Source organism: Coffea arabica, chromosome 2e, assembly GCF_036785885.1.
Source record: "Coffea arabica cultivar ET-39 chromosome 2e, Coffea Arabica ET-39 HiFi, whole genome shotgun sequence".
Taxonomy (NCBI): Eukaryota; Viridiplantae; Streptophyta; class Magnoliopsida; order Gentianales; family Rubiaceae; genus Coffea; species Coffea arabica.
This window is the reverse complement of record NC_092313.1, coordinates 16,432,826-16,457,278: the sequence shown is the minus strand read 5'-3', so window position 1 is coordinate 16,457,278 and position 24,453 is coordinate 16,432,826. Positions and strand designations below refer to the sequence as shown.

Here is a 24,453-nt window from a genome sequence, read left to right as displayed (position 1 = left end):
AGGTTTATTAGCAGAACCCTTTTGTACTCCAAGTTTTTTAACAAAAAAAAAAAAAAAAATCATTTCTTTTTACAAATGAAGTTGTCAAATTGACAGTTCGAAAATTTGTGATCAAATTTCTTCTCAATTTTGCAACAAACCCAAAGTTTATGCATGTAAATATACATATAAGTACTTCCCTTACTTTTGCAAGACTTAAAGAGGGTTTCCACCGCACGGATGACTGTACTTTAATTTGCACTCTGTTGACTTGATTTATTTTTAATGTATCTTTATTTACCAAAAAAAAAAAAAATACATGCTCTCCTTTCCTAATCTTCATATCCTGCCTCAAGCACTGCTCAAACCATAAGCTACCCTCAGGCAAAAGAACTAGTAATTCTTTCAAAAGGGATCCATCGATCAACATGTGACATTAGCTTGTCAAACTTTATAGTATTGAAAAACGATGCAGGCCGAACTAATACGAATTAAAGCAAAGCCAAATTGCAGGAATAGGTTTGAAAAATATCCCTTTGTGGTCGATAAGGGGTTGTCATTATTCTTATATAAGGTCTAGTTTCAGGTAAGAATGACCCTTTATAGTATCACTCTTAGTACGTTAGAATTAGGCAATAATTGCGCGAGATGGGCACTTTTTTTGCATCTTATGCACCCTCACAACAAATGGGAAGACAAGAATTTTCACTGTTGCCATCGAAGGCCATAGCCAGTGTAGCAACTAAACAATTGGGACCATCCGCCACATAAATTTTGACTAGGCCAATAAATATTTGGTGAAAATGAAACCAAATCTTTCCCGGATTATGTTGTCCCTTGACAACGATCACATAGAAAATTTGATCCTCGCCCGGAGAATGGTGGTCCTTAAAGCTGGATGTCACTCTATGCTCCTCGGTTGTGGCCTAAGAAAGTGTACCTATACAAGCAGCAGATCAGAGATGCATTGGAGAGCCACCTGAAGGGATGAGGCAAATACTTGGTGCAGACGTTATAGGGGTTGCTACCGCCCGTTTTGTTACGATCCTGTAATCTCTTCCTAGAAACAGAAAAGGGGGAAAAAATGCCTTTCCATGTACAATTAATCCATTCGTCCCGTCGCTAATTGTCATACTAGTAATTTGTAGTAATGTTGTAACAGAAACAAAATTAATCTTGGTGTCCTTTTCTTTCCTATTAGTTTCTATCATTCAATTTTAAGTAAGAATTTTCTATGTTTGGTAAGATTGAGATGCCTTTCAACAACTGCGGCTCCTCAGTCAAGAGCTTTAGGTAACCACTGAGCTTTGACTCAGTGACACAAAAAAGGGACTAAGTCCCTCTTTAGATTGTAGATGGAGGTTCAAAATCCACCTACAATGAAAAAAATTTAAAGGAGATGCTAGAACATTCTTTCGGTCTAATCAGGTCTGTGTACCTGCTAACCCCTTACATATTGTCTTTAGACTCCCCCTCCTATTCACAGGATAGATTAGGTTATAGAAATGTTATCGTTATTTAAAAAAAAAAAAAGTTAAAAGCTTTAGGATCCCAAAAAATCTATAGGGTATATTAGGTTATAAAAATGTTATCACAACTATAAAAAAAAAGTTAAAAGCTTTAGGATCCATTTGGGATTGGAGTAGTTTATTAAAAAGTACTCCACATAATAGAACTTATAATGAAATCACTTATGTTAAGTGCTTTTAATATATTATTTGGATACATAGTTCAACAAGTATTTATTGTATTAGATAATGTGTAATTCAAAATTTATTAAATGTATTTATCTTAGTTCATTATATAGAATAAAATGATTAAATTTAATGTTTTATTTTTAATACACAAAACCCATTTTTAAAGCACCAAATTTGAGCTTTTACCAACAATATTTTTTAATATAAAAAACTCAACTCCTAATTTTATGAGATGATGTTTATCATCCCAATACTAGAGTCATTTTTTGAGGATTTAACTTTTTTATGGGGGAGACATGGTAATTATTATGCTTAAATGAGGTGATATTGATGAATTTATATATGTATCATTTGAATTTAAAATATTCTTTTGATAGATGTGTATTGAAATTTTAAAAAATTACTTTTTTAAATATGAAGATTAGAAATTATGTGTTAAATTTGAAATTGTGATTCTTATTTTTGAAATATCAATAAATTGAAATTATGACAATAACAATGGAATGTTTGAATATCAAAATTTTTCAAATAATATTTAGTTTGCATCATAAACATATTTCTTAACCTATTTTTTTATATTTTGAACCACATTTTTATTTCACATACATCATATCTCACAAAAAGTGTTACAGTAATTATTTCAAATAATATTTTATCCAAAAGTATTTTCGTGCCAAAAGCACTGCGCCGGCTTCCTGAGGTGGTATTTACATCCTTCAATTGCTCGCTGGGGCAACCTTTTAAAAAGCTTCTTTTAACTTTGAAGATGCAGTTGCATATCACGAACACGAGCATTTCTAAGTGGCAATTGCTGAGTGCAATTTAAACCCAGATTAGATGACATCAGGTCAAATTAGACTTAAGGTCCTGGATTCAAGTCACATGGAATGTGAGTCTCTTCGGGTTAATAGAGTAATTCTTACCATTTTGTGAATTGATTAGAGTTATAATTTGTTCGTATTATTCGTTTCATTGTATTAATAGTAACTCTTCGGGTTAATATTTATTTATTTGTTTTCATCCAAAAATTAATGATCAAAATGTCCGTCACATTATTAGGCTGGTCCGATCGTGCAATTGTAGATAAATAAACTGAGCCGACAAAAAACCTGCTGAGCTCCGATTTCTATGTCCCACGTCATCAATCTGACACGTTCAATTGAACGAGTCAGACAAATTCATCTGGCCCATAGGAGGAGCCCAGATTCCTCCAACTCCAAGGTGGCCTTCTCTTCTCCTTGTTGTAACTCAGTGGCCTTAAGAGAGGCCCACGTGGCTTGTCATGTCACCATGGGCCCACTCTCCATGGCCACTGGACACGGTTACGTTCGATTGCGGTGCCGTTTTGAGCTGCATTTCTCTAATAAATCTATTGGGATATGCTAGTAAGCTTACACAAGTAGCAGTAGCATTTCTTTTCATCATTTTCTCTGTCATATTTACTCCGGCTGGTGGTGCCAGAGTCCGGCGTTGGGTTCGCTTGTCAGAAATTTTGGCTACTTTTTCCACCGGTTATTTATATCCCCCGCTCCCTACCCTTGACCCATAACGAAGGTTTTTCCTCTAAAAACTCGAGGCAAAGAAAGAAAAGGTCACCATTTTTTTTCACCATATCTTTTTCTGTCTTGCCAAAAAAACACACGCGAGAGAGCCAAAAAAAAACAGAGAGAGAGAGAGAGAGAGAGAGAGAGAGGTGACAGCCTTTGCATGTTGGCAGGGAGGGGAGAGGACGTTCGGTTGGGTAAGAGAGTGCAGAAAAGATACCTAACCTAGGTTGTACAAATTGTACAAACCGCCTTTATTTGTTACTTTCCGCAAAGTTCTAATGACTTGCTAAAATTATGCAGGATGTGAGAACCACTTCTTTTCCTTCCTCCCTCCCTCCCTAACTCTCTCTTCAGGTTTTGCTCAATTTCTCTTTAAAAGAAAGAGTGCTTTATGCTGGACCCTCTAAACACGCCGGCAAATTTCAACAGGGACGGTGGTTTTGATAGAATGAGCGTGCTAGAACGACAAGAAGCAATTTGGATGAAGTGGCAAGAAGAGCAGCTCCACCACCCACCGCCACTACCATTACAAGTGCGGCAACTGGGACATGATTTTTTCAACTCAACTGACCAGCTGAATGTGTTCTCCTCTCCTGCTCAAGCTCATCAGCATTTTCATGGGTTTATCACTAACGATCACCATTTTTCTGGGCTGCTGACTCCGGGGATATTGAAGCAGGATCCAGATGTCCAAACTACTACTGGCTGTGATAATTTTACAAATATTGGAGGGCCAAGTGCAGGGGTTGGGGCTTGCGAGCTTGAAAACATTACTGGTTTCGGAATGGATTACGCAGTCTCGAGGACTGTCAGTTGTCCACCAGCAATGGCAGCTGCAATGGCGGATGTGGCAGCCGCTGCCAGTAAGGGAAGGGAGACTACACTGCCTGAGAAGCTGAGCTCTAGTGCAGGGAGAGAGAGCTTCAAGAAGAGGAAGGCTGACAAGACCCAAAACCAGAAGGTTTGTGATGCAATTTCTTTGAAATGCAAGCGCTAGTGCCAGGGAATCTACTCTAGGCAGCTTACGTCTAATCAGTTTAGCCACATCATCCGGGAGTACACTGATTCCTGTTCTCTCGGATGTAAATTGCTCGTTTGTCCTTCTTTGTTCTAGTTGATCCATGCACCTTTTTTTTTTCTTTAACTCCTCGGAACTTAATTAGGAAGCAACAGAACAGGAGGGCAAAGACAAGAGATCGAGAGGATGCCAGAAAGAGGAAGATTCCAAGGTCACAGAGCAAAAAAGCACGAGCAAGAATACTGCTACAAACAACACTATCAACAGAGAAGCTTCAGAGACATCGAAAGAGAACTCGAAGATATCTGAGGTTCAAAAACCAGACTACATTCATGTCCGAGCACGTCGTGGTCAAGCCACTGATAGCCATAGCTTGGCTGAAAGAGTGAGTTGGATTTCAATTCTGACTGAAGCCTCCGTTTCTTCTGTTGGTTTGTGTGGTGGCATTTGTTATTAGGATCAATACAATGCTAACATCGTGCAATCTACGTGAAACACGCAGGTAAGGAGGGAAAAGATTAGCGAGAGGATGAAATATCTGCAGGATTTGGTACCAGGATGCAATAAGATCACCGGAAAAGCAGGAATGCTCGATGAGATAATCAACTATGTTCAGTCGCTTCAAAGACAAGTTGAGGTACAAACACCAGCTATCCACTCTTATCATATGCTTGTTAATTGAATATATGCATGTCAAGGTATTCTAACTCTCATCCTCGCAACAGTTCCTGTCCATGAAACTGGCCGCAATAAATCCAAGGCTCGATTTCAACATCGACAACATTTCCACAAAAGAGGTAAGGGAATATCACAAGTTAGCTAGAGAGTCTGAAAACCATGGTTATACCAGCAAGGTGGTAGATCCCTACAGCGTGCTGATTGAGCAGTAAAAGACAATGCATTGAAAGCAATTAATGAAATGAAAGGGATTACCTGTGCCACCTAAAAGCACTAGCATGATGAGTGGTTGAAAGTTTGTCTCTAAGAAGCTTTTGTTCATTGTCTCTGCAGATTTTTGCTGTTGGCACATCTGAATTACACACAATTGGTTCAACATCAGAGATAATTAATCCTCTCAATTACCCTTTTGATTCAATACAGCAAGTGGTTTCATGTTGCGGATTGGAAACTGGCGCAGATCCCTCTGAAATGGCACTTCGGAGAACCATTAGTGCCCCTGTGTCAATCCATGAAACGCTCAGGGAGTCACCTTATTTCAGTGTAATCTCCTCTAGTATTATGTCTCTGCTCATGTCGTGTAGAATAGAGTAATTATCCTATAAACGAAATGACTTATCTCACAAATGAATCAAAATACAGCAAATCCATCCCTCAACAACTTGGGATGCTGAGTTACAGAGCCTCTACGCGCTGGAGTTTCAACAAGGGAAATCAACATCATTGCTTTCTCAGCCATGTACAGGTATCCTAATGTCTTGTCAAACTTTTGGTGGCTATTTGATAATTCCACAAGAAGAAAGACGAGAATCAGGCTAAATTGGACACTAATAGATGTGAAACATAATAATTACCCCACAACATTAAGTGATATTACTTTGTACAAAATGGGTCCTCTCCAGTTCGAGATTGCCGAAAATGCTCGGTAGGTTTCTTGCCGTACTTTTCCCTAATTCACGTAAAGTAATGAGAATTCATCACTCTTTGGACAACTACCAAGTCCAATATCCAGTTTTCTCATTAAAACAAAAAACAAAAAAAAGTGACCACCATGGTTTTACTAGCCAAGAGATGACATGTCTTAGTACTTCAACAATGCCGTGCCAAAAGGGATTATGTGCCCTCAAGATCATACGCAGTTTCACACAGATGAGGAGTTTGGAGGATCTGGTGAATTTATCGTTTTCTTTAAATTGTTTCTCTTTAGAAACAAGGTGAAACAGAGGAATCCAATCTGATCAATTTGATATTTTTCATTAAAGCATTAGTAAGGTAGCACAGAGACAGATACCATCAGTATAAATATTTGTTACAGTTTTCCTTCAATCACATATTGGAAAGCATCCAACTCCATGTTCGAAACCTTCTATTCAACTGATGCAACCATATGAACTTGTATATTGCAGGTTATTTAGGAGGCAGCAATGTAAAGATGGAGATCTGAATCAGAAAATCACAAAACCCCTTAGATGAGCTCAATCTATCTGTTACCCGTTCTAATTCTTTTCCTCGTTCAAGTATATGATGAGCATTTTATATGTATCTCTGCAAGAAATAATATAACCTTAGCAGTATGTTTTCTGACCACAGCCTTGTATTCTGCGTGCCACTTTCAGTTTTCTGAAAGTTACATGCATAAAAGTTAACCAAGATTGGTACTAAAAATTGTGTGACTTGCGAGTGGGAAAAACTACTGGACTCTTTAACAGAAAGTTCACAAACATTGATAGGAAACAGAACTTAAGGAATAACAAGATCAAAACTACAGTTTGAATTAATTATTAATCAGACGGGTCATACTCATCAACAAGCACAAGTTGTTTCCTGTCGATTGAATCTGACTGGCAATTATCAGCATTTGACGCAGAATTAAGTAAAAGAGCCAACTGGTGAACTATAGCGGTTCGTTTTTTGGGACAGAATAAGACGTGTCGATTAAGCCCCAGACAATCAGACAACAAAAGGACTAATTTGGGGTTAAGAACTGATGCTGACCACTTTCATGTGCAATAAGTAGAAGACAAGCGGATTGAAGTTTTTTTCACAAATATCACAAGATGACTTTCATTCCGCTGCGTGCATGTGTGGAAGCAGGTACGTATAAACTTTTGGCAAATCATGCTGTAATTGAAGCTTCTATTACACCACCAATATAATTACCAGTTTAAGAAACAGATAACCATATTTTTATGAGGTGAACACAGTTTTTCTGATACGTGTTTTCATTATTCAATCAAACTCCTTTTCGAGGATCGAGACACACAAGAAAATTAGAAGTATGCTTCCTCAGAGCTCATATGTATATTTATCGCTTCATCCTTGGACCTTCTTATTGACTGTCATAGGAAAAGGCAGTAAACTGCCAGGATACATGCACTATACAGATGACTTCAATGTTATTTGTGTCTCTATTGGTGGATATCTCCAATGTTTAAACACAAATTCTGGCACAAAACTCAACTTCATATGGAACAGAAATTAAGCAATAAGCAGTGGTACTAAATTTTGTAGTCCAAGATCTTCTCTGTTCATTGTTTCTCTTACTATAAACAAAGAAAAAAGAATTTCTCAAGTGTGGAAAAAAACATTGCACCCTATCACCAGATGCAGTTTCTGAACTCAGTAGTTTGTGGACTAAGTTTCCTGTTCAGCATCATTATCTTTAGTTTTATAAAGCAGAGAAAACTAAACCAGCATACTACTTTCCCCTTTTCATTTCCTGATCATATTAAATGCACATTTCAGATGCAAATTTCAACCCGATGCTTTTAGAGAAAATCCCACAAAAACATTTTCTTAGAGACTTCCAAAGATGAGGACTCCTAAGCCAGACTGAAACCAACCAAAGTATGTTCTTCTTTGAGTAGATCCAGGCTTTACATGCCAAAGCTCGGAATCAAGGTATCTACATGGTAACATATCCCCTTTTCTCAAGACCCAAACCCCAAAAAAGAATTGTGAACCAATACATAGCAATACGTGAGAGTTGGATAAACCTATGAATTTGTAAGACAAGTAGGAATAAGATGAGAGAACCATTTACCCAACAAAAAAAAAAAAAAGATGAGAGAGCGGTGCTTCATGATACAAGTAAACAAATTTGAGAAGGGGGGGGGGGGGGGGGGGAAGAGGGGGAGAACCATTGAAGAATCAAGAGATGAAACATATGAGAAAACTATGATAAGAGAAAAACAGAAAAATATGCCTTCATGTTTTCCTGATTAAACTGTGAGCTTTCTGCAAGAATAGCCAGCATTCTTACTTCACATATTTCCAAAGGACCACAATCTATAAAAGTTATAATTCAGCACAAAATAGCCAGCATTCTTACTTCGCCTGTTCCAAAGGACCACAATCTACAACAGTGTAAATTAGAACGGCTGATATGGTTAACGGCAATTTCCATAAAACAACTGCAATCCTAGTTTAAAAAGGTCAACAACAAACTCACTACGTATATACAGTGAACGTTTCACATGATCAAATAATAGCATCTGAAAGTATAACGAAATCTTCAAGACTGATCAAACAACCATACACATGATACGAAACTATCATCAACACACTCACGTCGAATGAAATGAATCCTGCCTTAAACAGCTGTTGTTATCAATAACATGTTAAATGACTCCCACTGGTGGACGATCTTCAGACCCAAGTTGCTTATGCAGCCCAATTTCAACTAAACCACAGTTTCATTCCCAGCCTCTGCAATTTTTACAGAAAAAGATTCACTTGAGAAACGTCAGATATCAGTAAAAATCTATGTTGGCATGGTCATACTAAAAGTTCAGGCCTTCAGGGAGCTCAGGTATACCTTTTCCAGGAACTATAATTATGGGTGCTACTTTACAGTGGTGAAAGCAGAACTCACTCACACTTCCCTGCAATACACTGATGAAACATGAAGCGAACGCGTAAGTCATACAGAGAAGACGCACAGGTGCACAAGCACATGAAAAAAAACGAAAGCAAAAGGGAAACACAGTCGAACACAACACAAACACAAACCTCTGAATTATGCCTCGACCCCTGGTACCCATGACAACGGCTGCAGGCTTCAACCTTTCAGCTTCCCTACAGATAACCTTACCTGCATCTCCTTCCGCAATTCTAGCAAACGATTTCACCTATTTGGAACAAACAGTTCAAGTTTCATAGACATTGAGGGCTACAAATAAGAAATTACATTTTCCTCATTCTTCACAATAGTTTGCAAGACATGAGGCTCTAGAAAGGCTAGAAAACATCAAAATGCGATGCGCAAAAAGCGTGATTGCGGAACTACAGATTAGAATTAGTGACATGCTGATACTTGGTATACTTAGTCATGACTTATGGAATATGAAATCCTGAAAGTGTTTTTGAAAGAGAAGCGAATTAAGTTAGAAAAAGCCGACAGAGAGAAGGAAAAAAAATGGAAGGAGTCACTGACCATGGCAACCTGAAAGGCCTCTACACAAAGCTTCTCCATTAGTGTCTGAGTCATCTCATACACGATCTGATTCTCCAAGCCTAGCAAAACAATACCATGAGGTTACAAAAAATCTAATTCTCGATGCGCCGTAAATAATATTAGGTAACAAGTGACAGAGATGATACTGGTGCAGAATTTACTCCTAATACACTAAATAATTTAGGACAAAATATGAAATAACTTAGGGTGATTTTTTATCCATCCCCACACAAGGCCCCCGAAGAAAAATGGTGTCAGTATGATGGTTAGAGATGGAGGGAGGATGTACTGGAGACGACGTGGAGGAGATGGATGGTATCGGCGAGACGGCAGAAATGAGCAACGGCCCAATCAAAGGCGTGCTTGCTGTTGGGCCCGTGATCCACAGCGATCAAGATGTCCCGACCCCTTCGTCTGTCCCCCTGCTCCCTCTCCAATTCCGGCTCCCCTACAATCGGTAGCAGCGACGGAAGCTTAACTTCTCTCCAATTGTACTCTTCGTCTTCCATTAGCGTCTCCATTTTTTTTTTCACTAGTTCCCTGTCTGGCTGGCTGGCTGGCTGTCGATTTCTTCTTTGGACCAAGATTTTGATCGATGGTACTAATAATTGCAGTAAATTTTGACTCGTCCGAGGAGGAGGAGGGAATTATCACTAATGGATGGATGGCAGGAAGTTGATCGGATGGAGATGAAAAACAATTAAGTGTGGCCGGGTATTAGATATTTAGGATGGCATACAGCTTCACTCGCTGTGCTGCAGGCAGCAACGCAACAGCCGCCGGTGACGGTGATTCCGTGTTGAAATTATTATTGACTTCCTAGAACTTGATTTACATAAGAATTAAACAACACAAGAATTTTAAACCACAAACTTTGATTCCAGTACTTAATTTTATGACTACTAGGAGACGCGACTTCCTCAATCACTCAGTCATATGATTGCAAAACTGCGGCCTTATAATATTTTGTTGTCACCCTTGGCACCATCTGTTTTTTTTTAAAAAACAAATGATGGCTAAGCCCGGCAGCCGTCATCAAAAGGCCAAAATGAAAAAGGCGCAAGCATTAGGGGCTGGCAATTTCTGACACGATTTGAAAACACGATACGAATCTAACACGAAATTAATGGATTTGGATTGAGATTTTCCGGGTTCGGGTCAGAATTGGCTCGAACCCAATGAACCCGAAAAGAAAACGGATCGAATTCGGATCAACCCGTGGGTGACCTAATATGACCCGATAATCCATTTACGAATTAAAAATAATTTAATAAACATAAAAATTATTTATCTAACTAAACTAAGTTATTCTTTTTTTCCAAAGGCATTAATCACTTAATCCTAAATGAATTTATTTAACTTGTGTGAGTTGAAATTATTATATTTGGAAAAATAATGTATTATATTATTTTTTACTTTTATACTGTTTTAATTTATTTTATATTTGGTTTAGTATAAAACACTTTTACGGTGTTTTAATTTATTTAAGATTTGATTTGAAATTATTTATTTAAAATTTTATTACTTGATTATGTAATTAATCTTGTGCGAAATTGGTTTTATTAGAAATTACAGTGATAAATTAATCAATTAAAATTAAATTTCGGATCATTTCGAGTTGACCCGCCAACCTGAAATTTTCGGGTTCGGGGCAGGATAGTTTCGGGTTGGCAGGTCAGGTTCGGGTCAGCGAGTTTTTCTGTTATACCAGGGTCTCAACCCGACCCGCCAACCCGATTGCCACCCCTAAGCTGCATGGCCCCAGCATTGATCCCTTCCGTTTAGATTAGCTGTTTTTTGGGGTGTTTTTGAAAAATTTTGCTGTAGCAGAGTTTTTAGATTATATTTTAGGATATTTAAGAGTAGAAGAGTTTCTAGAATATATTTTGAGATATTTTTTAAAATTTTAAAAAAATTTAAACTAATTTTAGATTACCTTTTAGAGTACTTTTTAAAAAACTAGTTTTTGAAAAACTAATTTTTAGATTACCTTTTATTGTATTTGAAAAACTAGTTTTTGAAAAATAGTCCCATCCAAGGTCTCATGGGCATGCTTTGTATAAGATGATAAGCTTCTTGCATGTCTCCTGCACGACCTAAAAGATCAACCATATATTTCATTTTCTTGATAATTTTTGAGCGAAAAGACATTATTGTCCTTTTAAAATTTTTATATGACTTGAAATATTTCGTAAATTCGATAATTCTTTTGGGTATAAGGGTAATTTTATAATAATAATATAGTAAATAATTAAAATTAAAATGCTCGATAAGGCTCGTCGAACTTTCGAGCATCGCTTCTGGATGCTCGAACTCGACTCGATAGCCTTATCGAGTTGCTCGAACTCGACTCGAATTCGATTTGATCGAGTTCGAATCAAGCTTTTAATCGAGCAGCTCGGTTTGATTACAGCCCTAGCCATGTGTGCATGCGAAGATTGCCCCAACAAATGTGATGTCATCAGGTGAAATGCCTTCCCCCTGCATCAGCAATTACAATTAGGCAGGAAAGATGTGAATATCCGCCTAAAAGATTCGGAAGTAGCAGTTGGTCCTATAATCGAGTATAGCTATGGTCATTTGGCTGGGCCTCACTCCTCTCTCTTTCTCGATTTCCAGATACAACGCCAATGCATCTGCAAACTCACCATTCTGCTCGTAGAAATCACATTTCTAGAAGACATATGCGAAAACAAGCGAGAAGCTTCCCTCATGTTGAGGGTGTGCTCCCACGGGGGGAGGGGCATCCCTCCCACATCGGTTGAATGTGGGTTCTTTAATTTGGATTTAAAGTTCATAGGAGCCATCTCCTGTCACCAATTGAGGATGTGAGTTTCTTATGAATCCCTCTTAGATTACTCTTAATATGTCATTTAATCGCTGATTTCTTGAATGTTTCTAATCTAATTGGGTGTATATTTCTATCTCTCGACAGAAAAAAGAGGAGCTTCCCTCATGTCCCCACTCTTTGCGTGACCAGCGATCAAGGTTACCGGGCTGTATAGCCAGTTATTTCCTTTTTAAAAAAAATTTGGTAGCCTGCCGGGCTTAGTAGCAGAGTTCAATACTTCATCTTTGTCAAATCAATACTTGGGCGATTTTCTTTTTTTGACAATAAACAGAGGAATTAGCCACTTTTTTTTATGCTTTAATGGCTTGTATAATTAGCATTAAAATTTGAACAATAAACGACTTTCAATTAGACGCGTGAATCTGGGCCCGCCTTAGTGCAATTCAGCCCTATCAGTATATGTCACAGAACGAGTCACAGAATTTACCATTTGTGTTAGGCTGATTAGTTTTTGGGTCGAAGAACAAATATATTGAATGAAGGCTCTGTCGGTAGGTGATTCATTACCGCTGGATTACTTGATCCTCTTCAAGTCCTCCCCTCCATCCTAATGTAACCCTTCCTTCCTAATGTAACTGCAGGTAATCGATTAAAAAAAAAAGGAATGGAGGCTCTGTCTATCTAACAGCCTGTTGCTAGCTATTTCAAACACTTCCTCCCTCTCTCTCTCTCTCTCTCTCTTCTCTTCTCTTCTCTTCTCTTCTCTCTCTCTCTTAAAATATCTTCAAGTCTTTGGTTGGAACCCAATCCACTCATATTTTTGCAGGGGAATTAGGATCCCTCATCCTGATATGATCCTCAATTCCCCCTTGAATGAACAAGGTATATTAAAGCCCTTCATTTCCTCATTTCCACCGGGAAAGGTTGGGACAAAAACTTGTATCCTGTTTGAAAAATTTTTCCGTGAACATATTTTTCAATCGCTTTTTTACTTCTCATATATCAAATCTAAAAAAATGCAATCCAAACACAACCTCAATCTAAAAAAATGCAATCCAAACACAACCTCAGTTTCCTGTCATTCGAAAAAATACAAACAAAATAAGAAAAGAAAAAGAAAGCTCCCAAAAGCTGGAAAGTTTAAATCAGCAATTAACAACTCGGCCACAACCTGACGTAATGATAATAGTAATGCCACTGAAAATGCCAATCTGAAAGGCACCAGAAATTGCAGATTTTGTTCGAACCCAAAACAAAAAAAAAAGTAAGGATGCAAAAGATCAAATAGAGAAGAAAACGTCACTGTCCGGAAGTAAGACGGTTAAATCACACTCACACAAAATAAGAATTTTGACAGGAAAAATTGGAGGAGAAGGTGCTCAGTCTAGTAAGAATGGATTGGAGGATTTTCCTCAGTTGAAATCAGATTAACGAGATATTATGACATCATCGTCATCATAGCACCTTCTCCTTCAAAATCTCAACAAAACAAACACAAATTCAACATTTCACAAAACGATACATACTCCCATGTTTAAAAGGATTAAGCTCAAAGCTAGCAGCAGTGATCTCACACTCACAGATTTCGTCTCACCACCTATAAGACCCGCCGCAGCTCCAGTGAGATGGATTAGGGTTTTCTGACTTAATTTTCGTTATTTATAACAACGGAGTTGAACCGCAGGCTGCATACCGCTTGTAGGTTTACACTTCTGTCCTCGATAGACAGTCTCATTTTCGTGTTTATCCTAACGTACGACAAATTGACAATGCACTTGCGGTCGTAGAAAGCAGAAGGTTGCGTACGAATTCAGTCGAGCTCGAAATCTACTTTATTTTGCATTAATCAAGTTCAAACTCGGCAAAAAAAATTAGATTAGGTTAGCTTAGATTATAAAACTCGAACTCGTACACATCGAGTCCAATTAAGGTTAATTCAAGATCAGTTGAACTTAATTGGGTTTAAAAAATATTATTTTATATTTTATATAATTTTAAATAAGAAACAAAATAGATATTTCATATTAATAAATAAAAAATTAAAATATATATATGTGTGAAATTTGATTAAGTTCAATTAAATTCGACGAGTTTCACATATTAAGCTCACATTCGATTCGTCGAGTAGTTCGAACTACTTGAACTCGATCAATTCAAGTTTGACCTCAAATTTTGACTGAGTAAACTCGCATGTTAGTCAATTACTTGATTAAGTTCAACTCATTTGTACCTTAGGAAATGCATAGTGCTTTATTTATTTTTAATTCTTTCTTTTCCACCTCGAGAACATGCATTATGGAATTGTCAGTGACACATAGGGGTGTAATCAAGTCGAGTAATGTATTACTCGAGCTCAACTCTGAGTTAAAAAACTTGGACTCGAACTCGAATTTGAACTTGTCGAACTCTTGAAAATTAAGGTCGAATACAAGTTCGATTTTATTTTGTATTACTCAAGTTCGAACTCGAATTCATACTTATTGAACCCAATCAACCTAATCGAGCCGAATCGAACTTAAGAAATATAAATTTATATTTTATATAATATTAAACAAGGGAGAAATAAATATTTCATATTAATAAATAAATTTTTTTAAAAAATATACATATATGTAAAGTTCGATTGAACTTGATTAAGCTCAATAAGCTTTCGAGGTTCACATATTAAGTTCGAAATCGACTCGTCAAGTAGCTCGAGTTACTCGAACTTGGTCAATGCTAATTCAAACTCGAGTTTTGACCGAGCAAATTGGCGAACTGCTCGATTAAATTTGACTCGTTTGCAAACACTTTTTACCGAATTCTCTTTTTTTTTTCTTTTCCTCTGTCTGTGTCACCGAATTTGCGTGTGTTTTGTCATCCCGTTCGGTTGTTCTTTCTTCTGCCTTCGATTAGTTTGTGAACGTAATTACACGCTCCTATGACCTATGGGTTGCGAATTGCGATTGAGATTGATGGGTTTGCAGGCGATTATTGTATTTCTGACATAATTTAGTGTGTATTTATATATACAATTTTAGCCATATATTAAGGTAGCGTGTACAAATAAAATTTCTTTGTATAAAAAATCATCTAATATACATCACAAATTTATTTTACAAATACAAGTTTATAATTGCACGAAAATCATGATCTTAGCTAATACGACCACTTAGATCGTGTTAAATAGGTGTTCATTCATGGAAAACGTGGACTGAATGTAAAATGTAGCAGTAATGGACAAAATTGTCGTAAGATCGCTATCAATTTTTTTTTTTTTTTGGTAAATCTCATCCCTCCACACGAAAGAAAACAACGGATAGTGTTTATTACGAAACATGGATAGCATACTCTACCCGCTCTTATTAGTCGATTCTTCATTCCTTGTGCATTAATTCTTGTTTTTGACCAACGCTTTGGACGGATTTAGGATTGCATACGCAAACTATAAAGTCGTACCAAAACAGAAAGACATTCCTTCAGTTTGAACTTCAAATTCCATTATCATAATAAAGCAAGATTCCATGCTAATTAAGATGGGAGAGATTAGACCTAATTGCCATTTGGCTGTTTTTTCCATCTACTAGTTCACGGACACTTGTATGATGAGTAAATTGATAGGCAATGATCCGATGCTGCAATTTCTGTGCAAAACTTTCTCCTAAACCGATAACGAGCTTTTGATCGAGTGGCCCAAACACGAGTTTGGCTCTCATCTCCATCCCTGCATGTACGTTTGAGGAGGAAAAAAAAACAGAAAAAAAAATCGGGGAGCTGTGTAAAATTGACCTCCTATTATTGCAGGAAGTTTCTTGAATTTTTAGCCTAAGGTGTGGCTGCGAATGTTGAGTCACGAAGTTGAGTAATTGTTAATGCAGTAAGCCCATCTGCTCATGTTTAACGCGTTGAGTGAATGTGACGAAGGTGCATGACATTTGACAATATGATCAAACGAGTCATTGACATCAGAACCAGTTGAGTACTACTGCCTGCTGGCAACTGCTTCATATGAGAGCAATCCCTCTTTCTTTCTGTCTCTGCATGCTTACGTGAAGTTCTTCGCCAAAAACTTGGAACTTCAGTTATGTGAATATTAATCAGCCACCAATTCGTTGACAGTCTACTCCGGGCTAGCCTTATATTAAGGGACTGACATTCTCATCACATGCGGCCAATTTCTGTGTTCACTTTGCTAGCTTCATAGTTCATTCTATCATTGTTTAGTAAAAAGTTTATTCGCTGCACCCCCATCGAGACGACCCAACAGTATTACCGATGCACATGGGTGCTCCATCATTCATGATTTATGCTAGCGTTATATTGCTAGTGAAACTGGTTTCGGATAATTTAGTCATGGCTTCCTCTTCTAGCACAAGCACCCCAATGGACATGTCCACCGCTATTCTCATTAGGGTTGGTCAGTCAGGAATGGGAGATTATGACAAAATACAGGATGCCATCAATGCTGTCCCTTCTAACAACTCTGAACTAGTATTCATCTGGGTCAAGCCAGGAGTATACAGGTCTAGCTATGAGCCTTCCAAAATTCAATTCTTAGTCTTTCACCAAATATGTGTTCCTGATCCAATTTTCCTAGCCCGTTCTAACAGTAGCCTAGGTCTTTGCAAGAGCATTTATTGTATAATAACCCTTTTTCTAGTGAGAAAGCTACTGAAAGTTTTGCCAAATTAAGTACTCCATATTATTGATTTTTTTTTTTTTTTTTGGGAATAAGGGTTTTCTATAGATAGATAAGTAGTGTGTATTTCGTGACTATATATGTTTGTATATTTTGATGGAAAGTGTTTAATCATTTCTGACTAGCAGGGAGAAAATTGTTGTGCCGGCGGATAAACCTTTCATAACATTGAGCGGAACAGAAGCCTCAAAAACAATCATAACATGGAATGACACTGGAGAAATATATGATTCTCCAACAATGGCAGTATTGGCTTCTGATTTTGTAGGACGCTATCTAACAATTCAGGTATACATCTCGAATTAGCACTACTATGAAACAGGACGATAATTGGCAATAATAATGACCCTGGAAAATAAAAAATTACTTGTGTTTTATTCTACACGGATGTTCATTGAAACGTCTAGTACTTGTTGGTGGTCTAGAATACCTATGGAACAAGTGGCAAGGCCGTTGCACTGAGAGTATCTGGAGATAGAGCTGCTTTTTACGGTTGCGCGATTGTCTCCTATCAAGACACTCTCCTAGATGATGCAGGAAGGCATTATTACAGCAATTGTTATATTGAAGGGGGCGTCGATTTCATATGCGGAAATGGAGCTTCTCTTTTTGAAGTAAGTACCTATAATACATATTTCTAGAAGCATGATGTAGGAAAGTACTTTCATAGAGAAATGTGAGATATATAGATATCACAAATATCTATATATAGAATGGAAAAAAAAAAAAAGAACAGTCTATATATATAGATATCACAACTATCTTAAGACAACTGATAATCATGGACTTTGCATTGCAGAGGTGCCATCTGCACTCGACAGCAGAAAATGAAGGAGCTATCACAGCTCAACAAAGAAGTTCTCCTCTGGAAAATACTGGATTTACATTCTTGGGTGGTAAGATAACTGGTGCCGGGAGCACTGTTCTTGGGCGGCCATGGGGATCTTACTCCAGGGTGGTTTTCGCCCTAACCTACATGTCTAGTGTGATACTGCCAGAGGGATGGAATGACTGGGGTGATCCCCGCAAGCAAAGGTACAGTTACGTACTTTTTGCTATCCACTGATTCTGAGGATGTAAAACAGATGCCTATGCTCCAGCTTATGTCCATCAATTACTAAAAGCTCAAGTGACTGTCTTCTGCTTGTTAATGTACCACCTCATTCTACAATAAGATGCATTCCTTAGCTAAATGATAAACTAATTCTTGGAGATATGCATTATGTTAATTAATAGATCCCGAAATTATGCATTATGAACATTAAGCAAGCTTTCTAACAAAGTACTTGTGCTAAGTTTTCTTATTTTCTTGAGGGAATTGCAGCACGGCTTACTTTGGTGAATACAAGTGCTACGGCCCTGGTGCCAATAGGTCAAACAGGGTTAAATGGTATCACAGCCTATCTAATCACGACGCAGCACCGTTTCTGACCAAGACCATGATAGGAGGGCGAGCCTGGCTGAGACCTGTCCCGACCCACTTCAAACAGCAGACTGGCTCAACAATTTCCACCTTGAAAGCTCAAGGGAAAACCTAGAATAGCAAGTACCCCATGAAGTTATTAATTCTGATTATGACTGGTCCACTCCACTGGAGAAATGAAAAGGGAAAGCTTCAATGACAAGTATTGTATTCATTCATGATCACGGATGGCTTCACAAGAAATTTGCAGACAAAATACGTAATAATGTAATTATACAGACAGAGGAACTGCTGTATCTTGATTTGTTTATTTTTGTATACAGAGTAAATGCTAAGTCAGTTGTTCTTGTACATTGTATGGCTTGTAATTCCTTCTATCGTAAATTCTTTTGGCAAATTATACCACTTTCCCAATGCCTACTTTCTCTTTCTTTTTAATTCTTTTCTCCTGCATTTACATAGGTTAACTTGATAAGCAAAACACTTCAGCATGCCAAAGCCAGAATCCTTAGAAGCAATGTCATCAATTGTCCTCTTCTTTCTGGGGCTCAATAAACATTGTAACCAGTAATTTAACCCTATTTTTTTTTCTTGGCAATTTTACACGAAAAACTTGGTCCACACAACCCACCTCCAAGAAAACTCAAGAAGGTAAATACTTGAAAATATTTTAGCAGGTTCAATTCTGACCGAAATAGTACTGCCAAGTACTACTAACCATGCGAAAAAGTTTGTGCCTGTGGCCCTGAACATGGATGTCAATAAACCACTTCATAATTGCAGAATGGAAACAAGAGAAAATGGAGTAACTCGGATTCTTCTGGGGTAAAAGTATATAACGAAATAGAATTACGATACGGAAATAAAATCTCAAACTAAAGCTAAAAAACTTGGGAGAAATCTCAAACTTTTCCTTATCCTTAACGATAAAGCTCACTGGACCTTGGTCGACGTTTGGCTGTATGTACCTCTCATACTCAAATCTACTCTTTTTTAAACCAAAACGTGAGGTTTCTGCGTCTTCTTTATTCTTCTAATTTGTTGGGTTCCGACCAGTTAGAGGTCACCGTCATTATATTGCTTGTAAGTTATACTACTGTGTTAACACCTTACTTTCAACCTAATTTAGTAAGGCCACCAATTCTCCCCTTAACAAATTGATGGGCTTCATCCCAACTCACTTTTAAGTCCTATAAAATCGTGCAAAGCATGACTTTCTTGTTCAACCAATCAAAGACAAAATAGTCCCTGCAAAAGTTGAAAAGATTTTGGCTGGGTGGCTGGGAAATATGGGGAGACGTCACTGCAGTTTTTACTTGAATTGTGCATTTTTATTCATGTGTTCCATTGGGTGGATTTCTCTTCCTCCTGTCAATGCCGCTCTGAAGCAGTACCAGTTTGATGTAAGAAATTCGAATTTTCATTAGAAAAACAATGTTTACATATAATGCGCACTTTTGGGCTGATTCTTGCACTTTCGAATATTGTCAGATTCAAGTAAAGAATGTTAGTAGGTTGTGCCACGCGAAGCCTATTGTGACAGTGAACGGAATGTTTCCTGGACCAACTATATATGCCAGAGAAGGAGATAGAGTTCAAATTAATGTTACAAACTACGCGCAGTACAATATGTCCATCCATTGGTGGGATAATTTCACTAATTAGCACTTGATTGAGATAATCTAACTGCCTAAATTATAGTAATACCATACTAGAAGGCTTGTTCTTCGTACCAATGATGCAAAACTGATTAATGGTGGATACAGGCATGGTTTAAAGCAATACCGCAATGGATGGGTAGATGGACCAGCTTATGTAACACAATGTCCAATCCAGACGGGGCAAAGTTACACGTACGATTTCAATGTGACAGGGCAGAGAGGTACGCTATGGTGGCATGCACACATTTTCTGGCTGAGAGCCACAGTTTATGGGGCTATTGTCATAATGCCTGAACAAGGGATGGCATATCCTTTCCCTCAGCCGGATTTCGAATTCAATTTAGTCTTGGGTAAGTTTATGATCAGCGAAAGAAACTCTGTGTTAAGTTCGCGAATTTGCGTTAATTGCACATCACTGGTTGTTCTGAACTTACAGTTTGCTTAAAATGCAGGAGAATGGTGGAATGATGATGTTGAAGAGGTGGTTAAACAAGGTAACAAGCTGGGACTGCCTCCAAGGATGTCGGATGCACACACCATAAATGGCAAACCAGGGCCACTTTTCCCATGTTCTGAAAAACGTATGTGCTACTACGTGCATTGTTTGCATGTCTGCTTTGTGGTAGCTGCATATTGATGGTGTATGACTCCTTGGATTGATTTCCCGTTTTCTATCTTGCACAGACACATACGCTGTGGAAGTTGAACAGGGGAAAAAATATCTCTTCAGAATCATCAATGCTGCACTCAACGATGAGCTTTTCTTTGCAATTGCTGGACATAACATGACTGTGGTAGAAGTCGATGCAGTCTATACAAAACCTTTTTCAACTGATGCAATTCTGATAGCGCCTGGCCAGACAACCAATGTTCTTGTTCATGCCAATAAAATCTCGAGTAGATATTTCATGGCTGCAAGGCCTTTCATGGATGCACCGCTTCCCATTGATAACAAAACTGCTACTGCTATTCTGCAGTATAAAGGAGTCCCAAATAACGTATTGCCTAGCCTTCCTAATTTACCAGCTCCTAATGACACTTCCTTTGCACTGAGCTACAACGCTAAGCTTAGAAGTCTAAATTCACCACAATTCCCAGCAAATGTGCCCCTTAAAGTTGATAGGCATCTGTTTTACACTATAGGTTTGGGAATGAATCCATGTCCTACCTGCCAAAATGGGACGCGACTCACTGCTTCCTTGAACAATATCACTTTTATAATGCCTCAAATTGGTCTGCTCCAGGCACATTATTTTAACCTTACAGGGGTCTTTACAACAGATTTTCCAGATCGTCCGCCAACTCCATTCAACTACACTGGTGCACCACTTACAGCCAACCTAAGAACTGTGCGAAGCACCAGGCCACGTCTTAGTAGGATTGCATTTAATTCAACGGTCGAGTTGGTGCTACAAGATACCAATCTTCTCAGTGTGGAGTCTCATCCATTCCATCTCCATGGTTACAACTTCTTTGTCGTGGGTACTGGAATCGGGAACTTTGATCCTAAGAAAGACCCAGCAAAATACAATTTGGTTGATCCTCCAGAAAGAAACACAATTGGAGTTCCTACAGGTGGTTGGACTGCTATAAGGTTTAGGGCTGATAATCCAGGTAAACTCAATGCAGTAACATTAATAAATATCAGATTTTGGTGAACACATTATTTTTATTTCCAGATCGTTATGTATGTAATACTCACATGAAACATTGTACAATTCTATTCTCATCAGGGGTTTGGTTCATGCACTGTCACCTAGAGCTCCATACAAGCTGGGGACTCAAGACAGCTTTTGTGGTAGAAAATGGTCCAGGCCCAGATCAAACTATATTACCTCCACCCAAAGATCTTCCCTCTTGTTAGATGATCCTGATTGATTTGATTATTTTTCAAAATGGGGGAAAGTTAATTAATTGACAGTTGATTGTGAACCTTCCTGCAAAATGCAGGAAGAAAGGGTGTTATATTATGAGAAGTTCAAAGAAATTGTTTTGTATCCCTTCATTCTTTGAAATGTAAGCTCAGACCAATTCTGAGGAATAAAATTCCAGATCTGCATTCTGATATAACGCATAACAGCAGATCCTGTTTGCTCATCTCCTCTGCTTTACCCTTAAGGTCTGTTCATCACATCCCTAATACATACATCAATCAATTGCCCTCATATTAACATCACCACCAATGATGTATTTAAGTTGAATCAAATGTATATTGCGCTCTAAACAATCATGCACATGCAAACAAAAATTTAATCTGTTTTTTAGCTTAACATCATTGCCATTCATGATGGAGAATCGAGCTCTTCCTTCTCTTTTACCCAAGAGTCAAACATCGAGAATCAATTCTTTGCTAACCTGCAATTATGGAGTTCCATTGTCTCTTATTCGATTAAGATATCTGAGGCAAACTAATTAAGATCCTGCCAATTGTTACACTGTTGTTTTCCAGGCCCCACTTCTTCCCAATAACGTTTTACCTTGTATCCAATGCAGAAATCACAAGCATAACTTTAACCAATGGCTACTTAATTGATACTGATAAAGTATGTCGTCTGAAAAACATTTCAAGGAAAAGAAGAAACACCAACATTACACCATATGAATCTCAAGGATCCTATAGTTTCTGTGCTCAAATTACAGTAGGCAGACAGTGATGGATAGATATCATCACAGGTGCAGTTTTACAATCAGAACATCAGACAAAGTAAAAGACGTTTCCCAGACAAGAACTTCAAGCTTAATTGAATGCTGGAAAAAGCCTCTTCAATGAAGCTCTTATAAAATCCAAGCTATACTACTCTTGTCATCTCAGATTCAGAACAGAATTGCCATAAGGCACACCAGTACAAACACCAGCACCACTACGCTGACCCAACAAGCCAAAGTAGACCTCTTCTTCAACTTTTTTGCCCGATTAAGATCTTTTGCGCCGCCAGTGATGAATGATTTGGCATTGGCTACATTTTGTTCAATGTTATTTATCTGGTCACCCTGATTATCAATCATCACTGCCATATCCAGAAAGACTTGATGGAGCTCTGTCAAGCTTTTCTGAATCTCCTTCAGAGCCTCATGCCTTTCTTGATTCTCCAACAGCAAATCTGCCTTGCCCTCAAAAACTCTCTCCTTCGCATTCCCTGTAATCATCTTTTCAAGCAATTCCTCACTTGGTTCCTCTCCAGTAGCACTGTAATATCTCCTCTTGAGACCTTCCCTGTGATCAGCAACAATTCTTTCTCTCAAGCCCTGGAATTCATTCATCAAATCCCTCAATTTCATCCTCAAGCCATTTGTTACTGAAACTCTTGTTCGTTCAACAGGGCTTCCTGCTTTATAAGCATCGGACACACCACGATTTTCTGCATTCGATGTATCAAGCAATTCCAACCTCCCTTTGATAATCTTTGCCTTCCTGAGGATAGTAACCATATCAGAATTAATTCGGTCTCGAACGCCTCGAAGGATTTTGGCGCTGTGAATGGATTTAGTGTCTTCATTGAGATCTTTGAGGTCAAGAAGCAGATTGGTGATCTCTTCCATATCTGCCTTGATAGCACCTACTTCTTCGAAGAACTGGGAGAGGTTTTTTTCATCAACAGGGTCAAGTTGCCCCATCTCAATATCAGGCTCTGCTTCAAGGTCCTTCATGGCTTGTTTCTTTAATTCCACATAACTTAGAAACGATCTTGTCATGAGATCATTCATCTTTTCCCAATTCTACCACCCACAAAAAAAAAACCCCGTCAGTTTCAGAGAGTGTTAAAAGCAGGAAATTAAACAAAATGATAAAAACTTACCCGAGATAAAATTGGAAAAAGGGATTGTTGGGCTGTTTCAATTCTAGAACCCTGTTTTCTAGGGTACTCGAAATCTTCAAGCAAGGATCTGAAACAAAGAAAGAAAATTCCATAATGTTCTAGAAAATCACGTGAATAAAAGAAGATTACTACACGAAGAACACGTATTTCATCTTACGAAAAACAGTTTGGGACTTGAATTCCAAGAATCAACCAGGAAAGAATGACAAGGGACGAAGTGGACCATGAAGAACTGAAGCGCTTTCTTAATATCGGCAACTGCAAGACAGTTGTTGCTCAACGACAGCGGAAGACAAACAGATATTTCAGGTTGAAAAGCCCAATGAGGAAAGGAGGGTAGAAATCAGTGCTCTTACAGACTACAACTAGTAAAAGCCAGATAGCAGCGAGGAAGAGGAAGAGGAAGAGGAAGAGGATTGGGGGAGACTCAGGTATTTTATGGCGGTGGTTCTTCCGTTGGATTTTTTTGAAATTTAAAAGCGCGAGGCAGCCAGGGGAAGATATATTGAGGCCTCTTTGGCTATTGGGTTTCTCAAGCCCAATATTGACCCAAAAATGCTTCTGATGCTCAAATTACGCCCAACAACAACAACTTTGGGAGAATGACAAATCCAAAGTAGCTCTCGTCTTCCTAAAAGCTCTCGTGCAAATTTTGCTACTTGACAATTCTAACTAAGGTTATGTTTGATAATTCAATTCAACATTTA

General features: G+C 38.1%; 5 protein-coding genes and 1 non-coding gene across 13 annotated transcripts; 3 read left to right on the top strand and 3 right to left on the bottom strand.

Annotated features, from left to right (window-relative positions):
* The first annotated feature begins 3,069 nt into the window (after positions 1 to 3,069).
* Positions 3,070 to 6,506, top strand: LOC113731275 (uncharacterized). Of its 8 annotated transcripts, none has more exons than XM_027256442.2 (9): positions 3,070 to 3,449; positions 3,524 to 3,577; positions 3,653 to 4,184; positions 4,387 to 4,626; positions 4,744 to 4,878; positions 4,967 to 5,038; positions 5,253 to 5,462; positions 5,562 to 5,664; positions 6,326 to 6,506. In XM_027256442.2, the coding sequence occupies exons 3-9, from the start codon at positions 3,672 to 3,674 to the stop codon at positions 6,361 to 6,363; spliced, it is 1,311 nt and encodes a 436-aa protein (XP_027112243.1). In that variant the 5' UTR covers positions 3,070 to 3,449; positions 3,524 to 3,577; positions 3,653 to 3,671; the 3' UTR covers positions 6,364 to 6,506. The 8 variants fall into 8 exon arrangements, with proteins under 8 accessions (XP_027112243.1, XP_027112242.1, XP_071935435.1 ...); XM_072079334.1 differs by having other exon boundaries at positions 3,290 to 3,417; XM_027256441.2 differs by having other exon boundaries at positions 3,070 to 3,526.
* A 1,799-nt stretch (positions 6,507 to 8,305) lies between these two features.
* LOC113726302 (universal stress protein PHOS32-like) lies at positions 8,306 to 10,393 on the bottom strand. The gene is made up of 5 exons (XM_072079336.1): positions 9,665 to 10,393; positions 9,355 to 9,434; positions 8,931 to 9,049; positions 8,737 to 8,813; positions 8,306 to 8,627 (listed from the first exon to the last, which is right to left on the bottom strand). Exons 1-5 carry the CDS (start codon positions 9,894 to 9,896, stop codon positions 8,602 to 8,604), a joined length of 534 nt encoding a protein of 177 aa, XP_071935437.1. The 5' UTR covers positions 9,897 to 10,393; the 3' UTR covers positions 8,306 to 8,601.
* Positions 10,394 to 13,543: 3,150 nt separating this feature from the next.
* Positions 13,544 to 13,629, bottom strand: LOC113728320 (small nucleolar RNA U30). Its single transcript, XR_011841329.1, has one exon. It is a non-coding gene; the product is annotated as a small nucleolar RNA U30 (small nucleolar RNA).
* A 2,621-nt stretch (positions 13,630 to 16,250) lies between these two features.
* Positions 16,251 to 18,651, top strand: LOC113723991 (putative pectinesterase 11). Its single transcript, XM_072081395.1, has 5 exons — positions 16,251 to 16,668; positions 16,973 to 17,132; positions 17,270 to 17,458; positions 17,644 to 17,879; positions 18,169 to 18,651. The coding sequence occupies exons 1-5, from the start codon at positions 16,421 to 16,423 to the stop codon at positions 18,380 to 18,382; spliced, it is 1,047 nt and encodes a 348-aa protein (XP_071937496.1). The 5' UTR covers positions 16,251 to 16,420; the 3' UTR covers positions 18,383 to 18,651.
* An 835-nt stretch (positions 18,652 to 19,486) lies between these two features.
* LOC113731272 (laccase-11-like) lies at positions 19,487 to 22,025 on the top strand. The gene is made up of 6 exons (XM_027256436.2): positions 19,487 to 19,670; positions 19,759 to 19,910; positions 20,034 to 20,278; positions 20,381 to 20,509; positions 20,613 to 21,542; positions 21,662 to 22,025. The coding sequence occupies exons 1-6, from the start codon at positions 19,557 to 19,559 to the stop codon at positions 21,790 to 21,792; spliced, it is 1,701 nt and encodes a 566-aa protein (XP_027112237.1). The 5' UTR covers positions 19,487 to 19,556; the 3' UTR covers positions 21,793 to 22,025.
* Positions 22,026 to 22,457: 432 nt separating this feature from the next.
* Positions 22,458 to 24,192, bottom strand: LOC113731271 (syntaxin-112-like). Its single transcript, XM_027256435.2, has 3 exons — positions 23,904 to 24,192; positions 23,726 to 23,813; positions 22,458 to 23,645 (listed from the first exon to the last, which is right to left on the bottom strand). Exon 3 carries the CDS (start codon positions 23,631 to 23,633, stop codon positions 22,743 to 22,745), a length of 891 nt encoding a protein of 296 aa, XP_027112236.1. The 5' UTR covers positions 23,634 to 23,645; positions 23,726 to 23,813; positions 23,904 to 24,192; the 3' UTR covers positions 22,458 to 22,742.
* Positions 24,193 to 24,453: the final 261 nt, after the last annotated feature.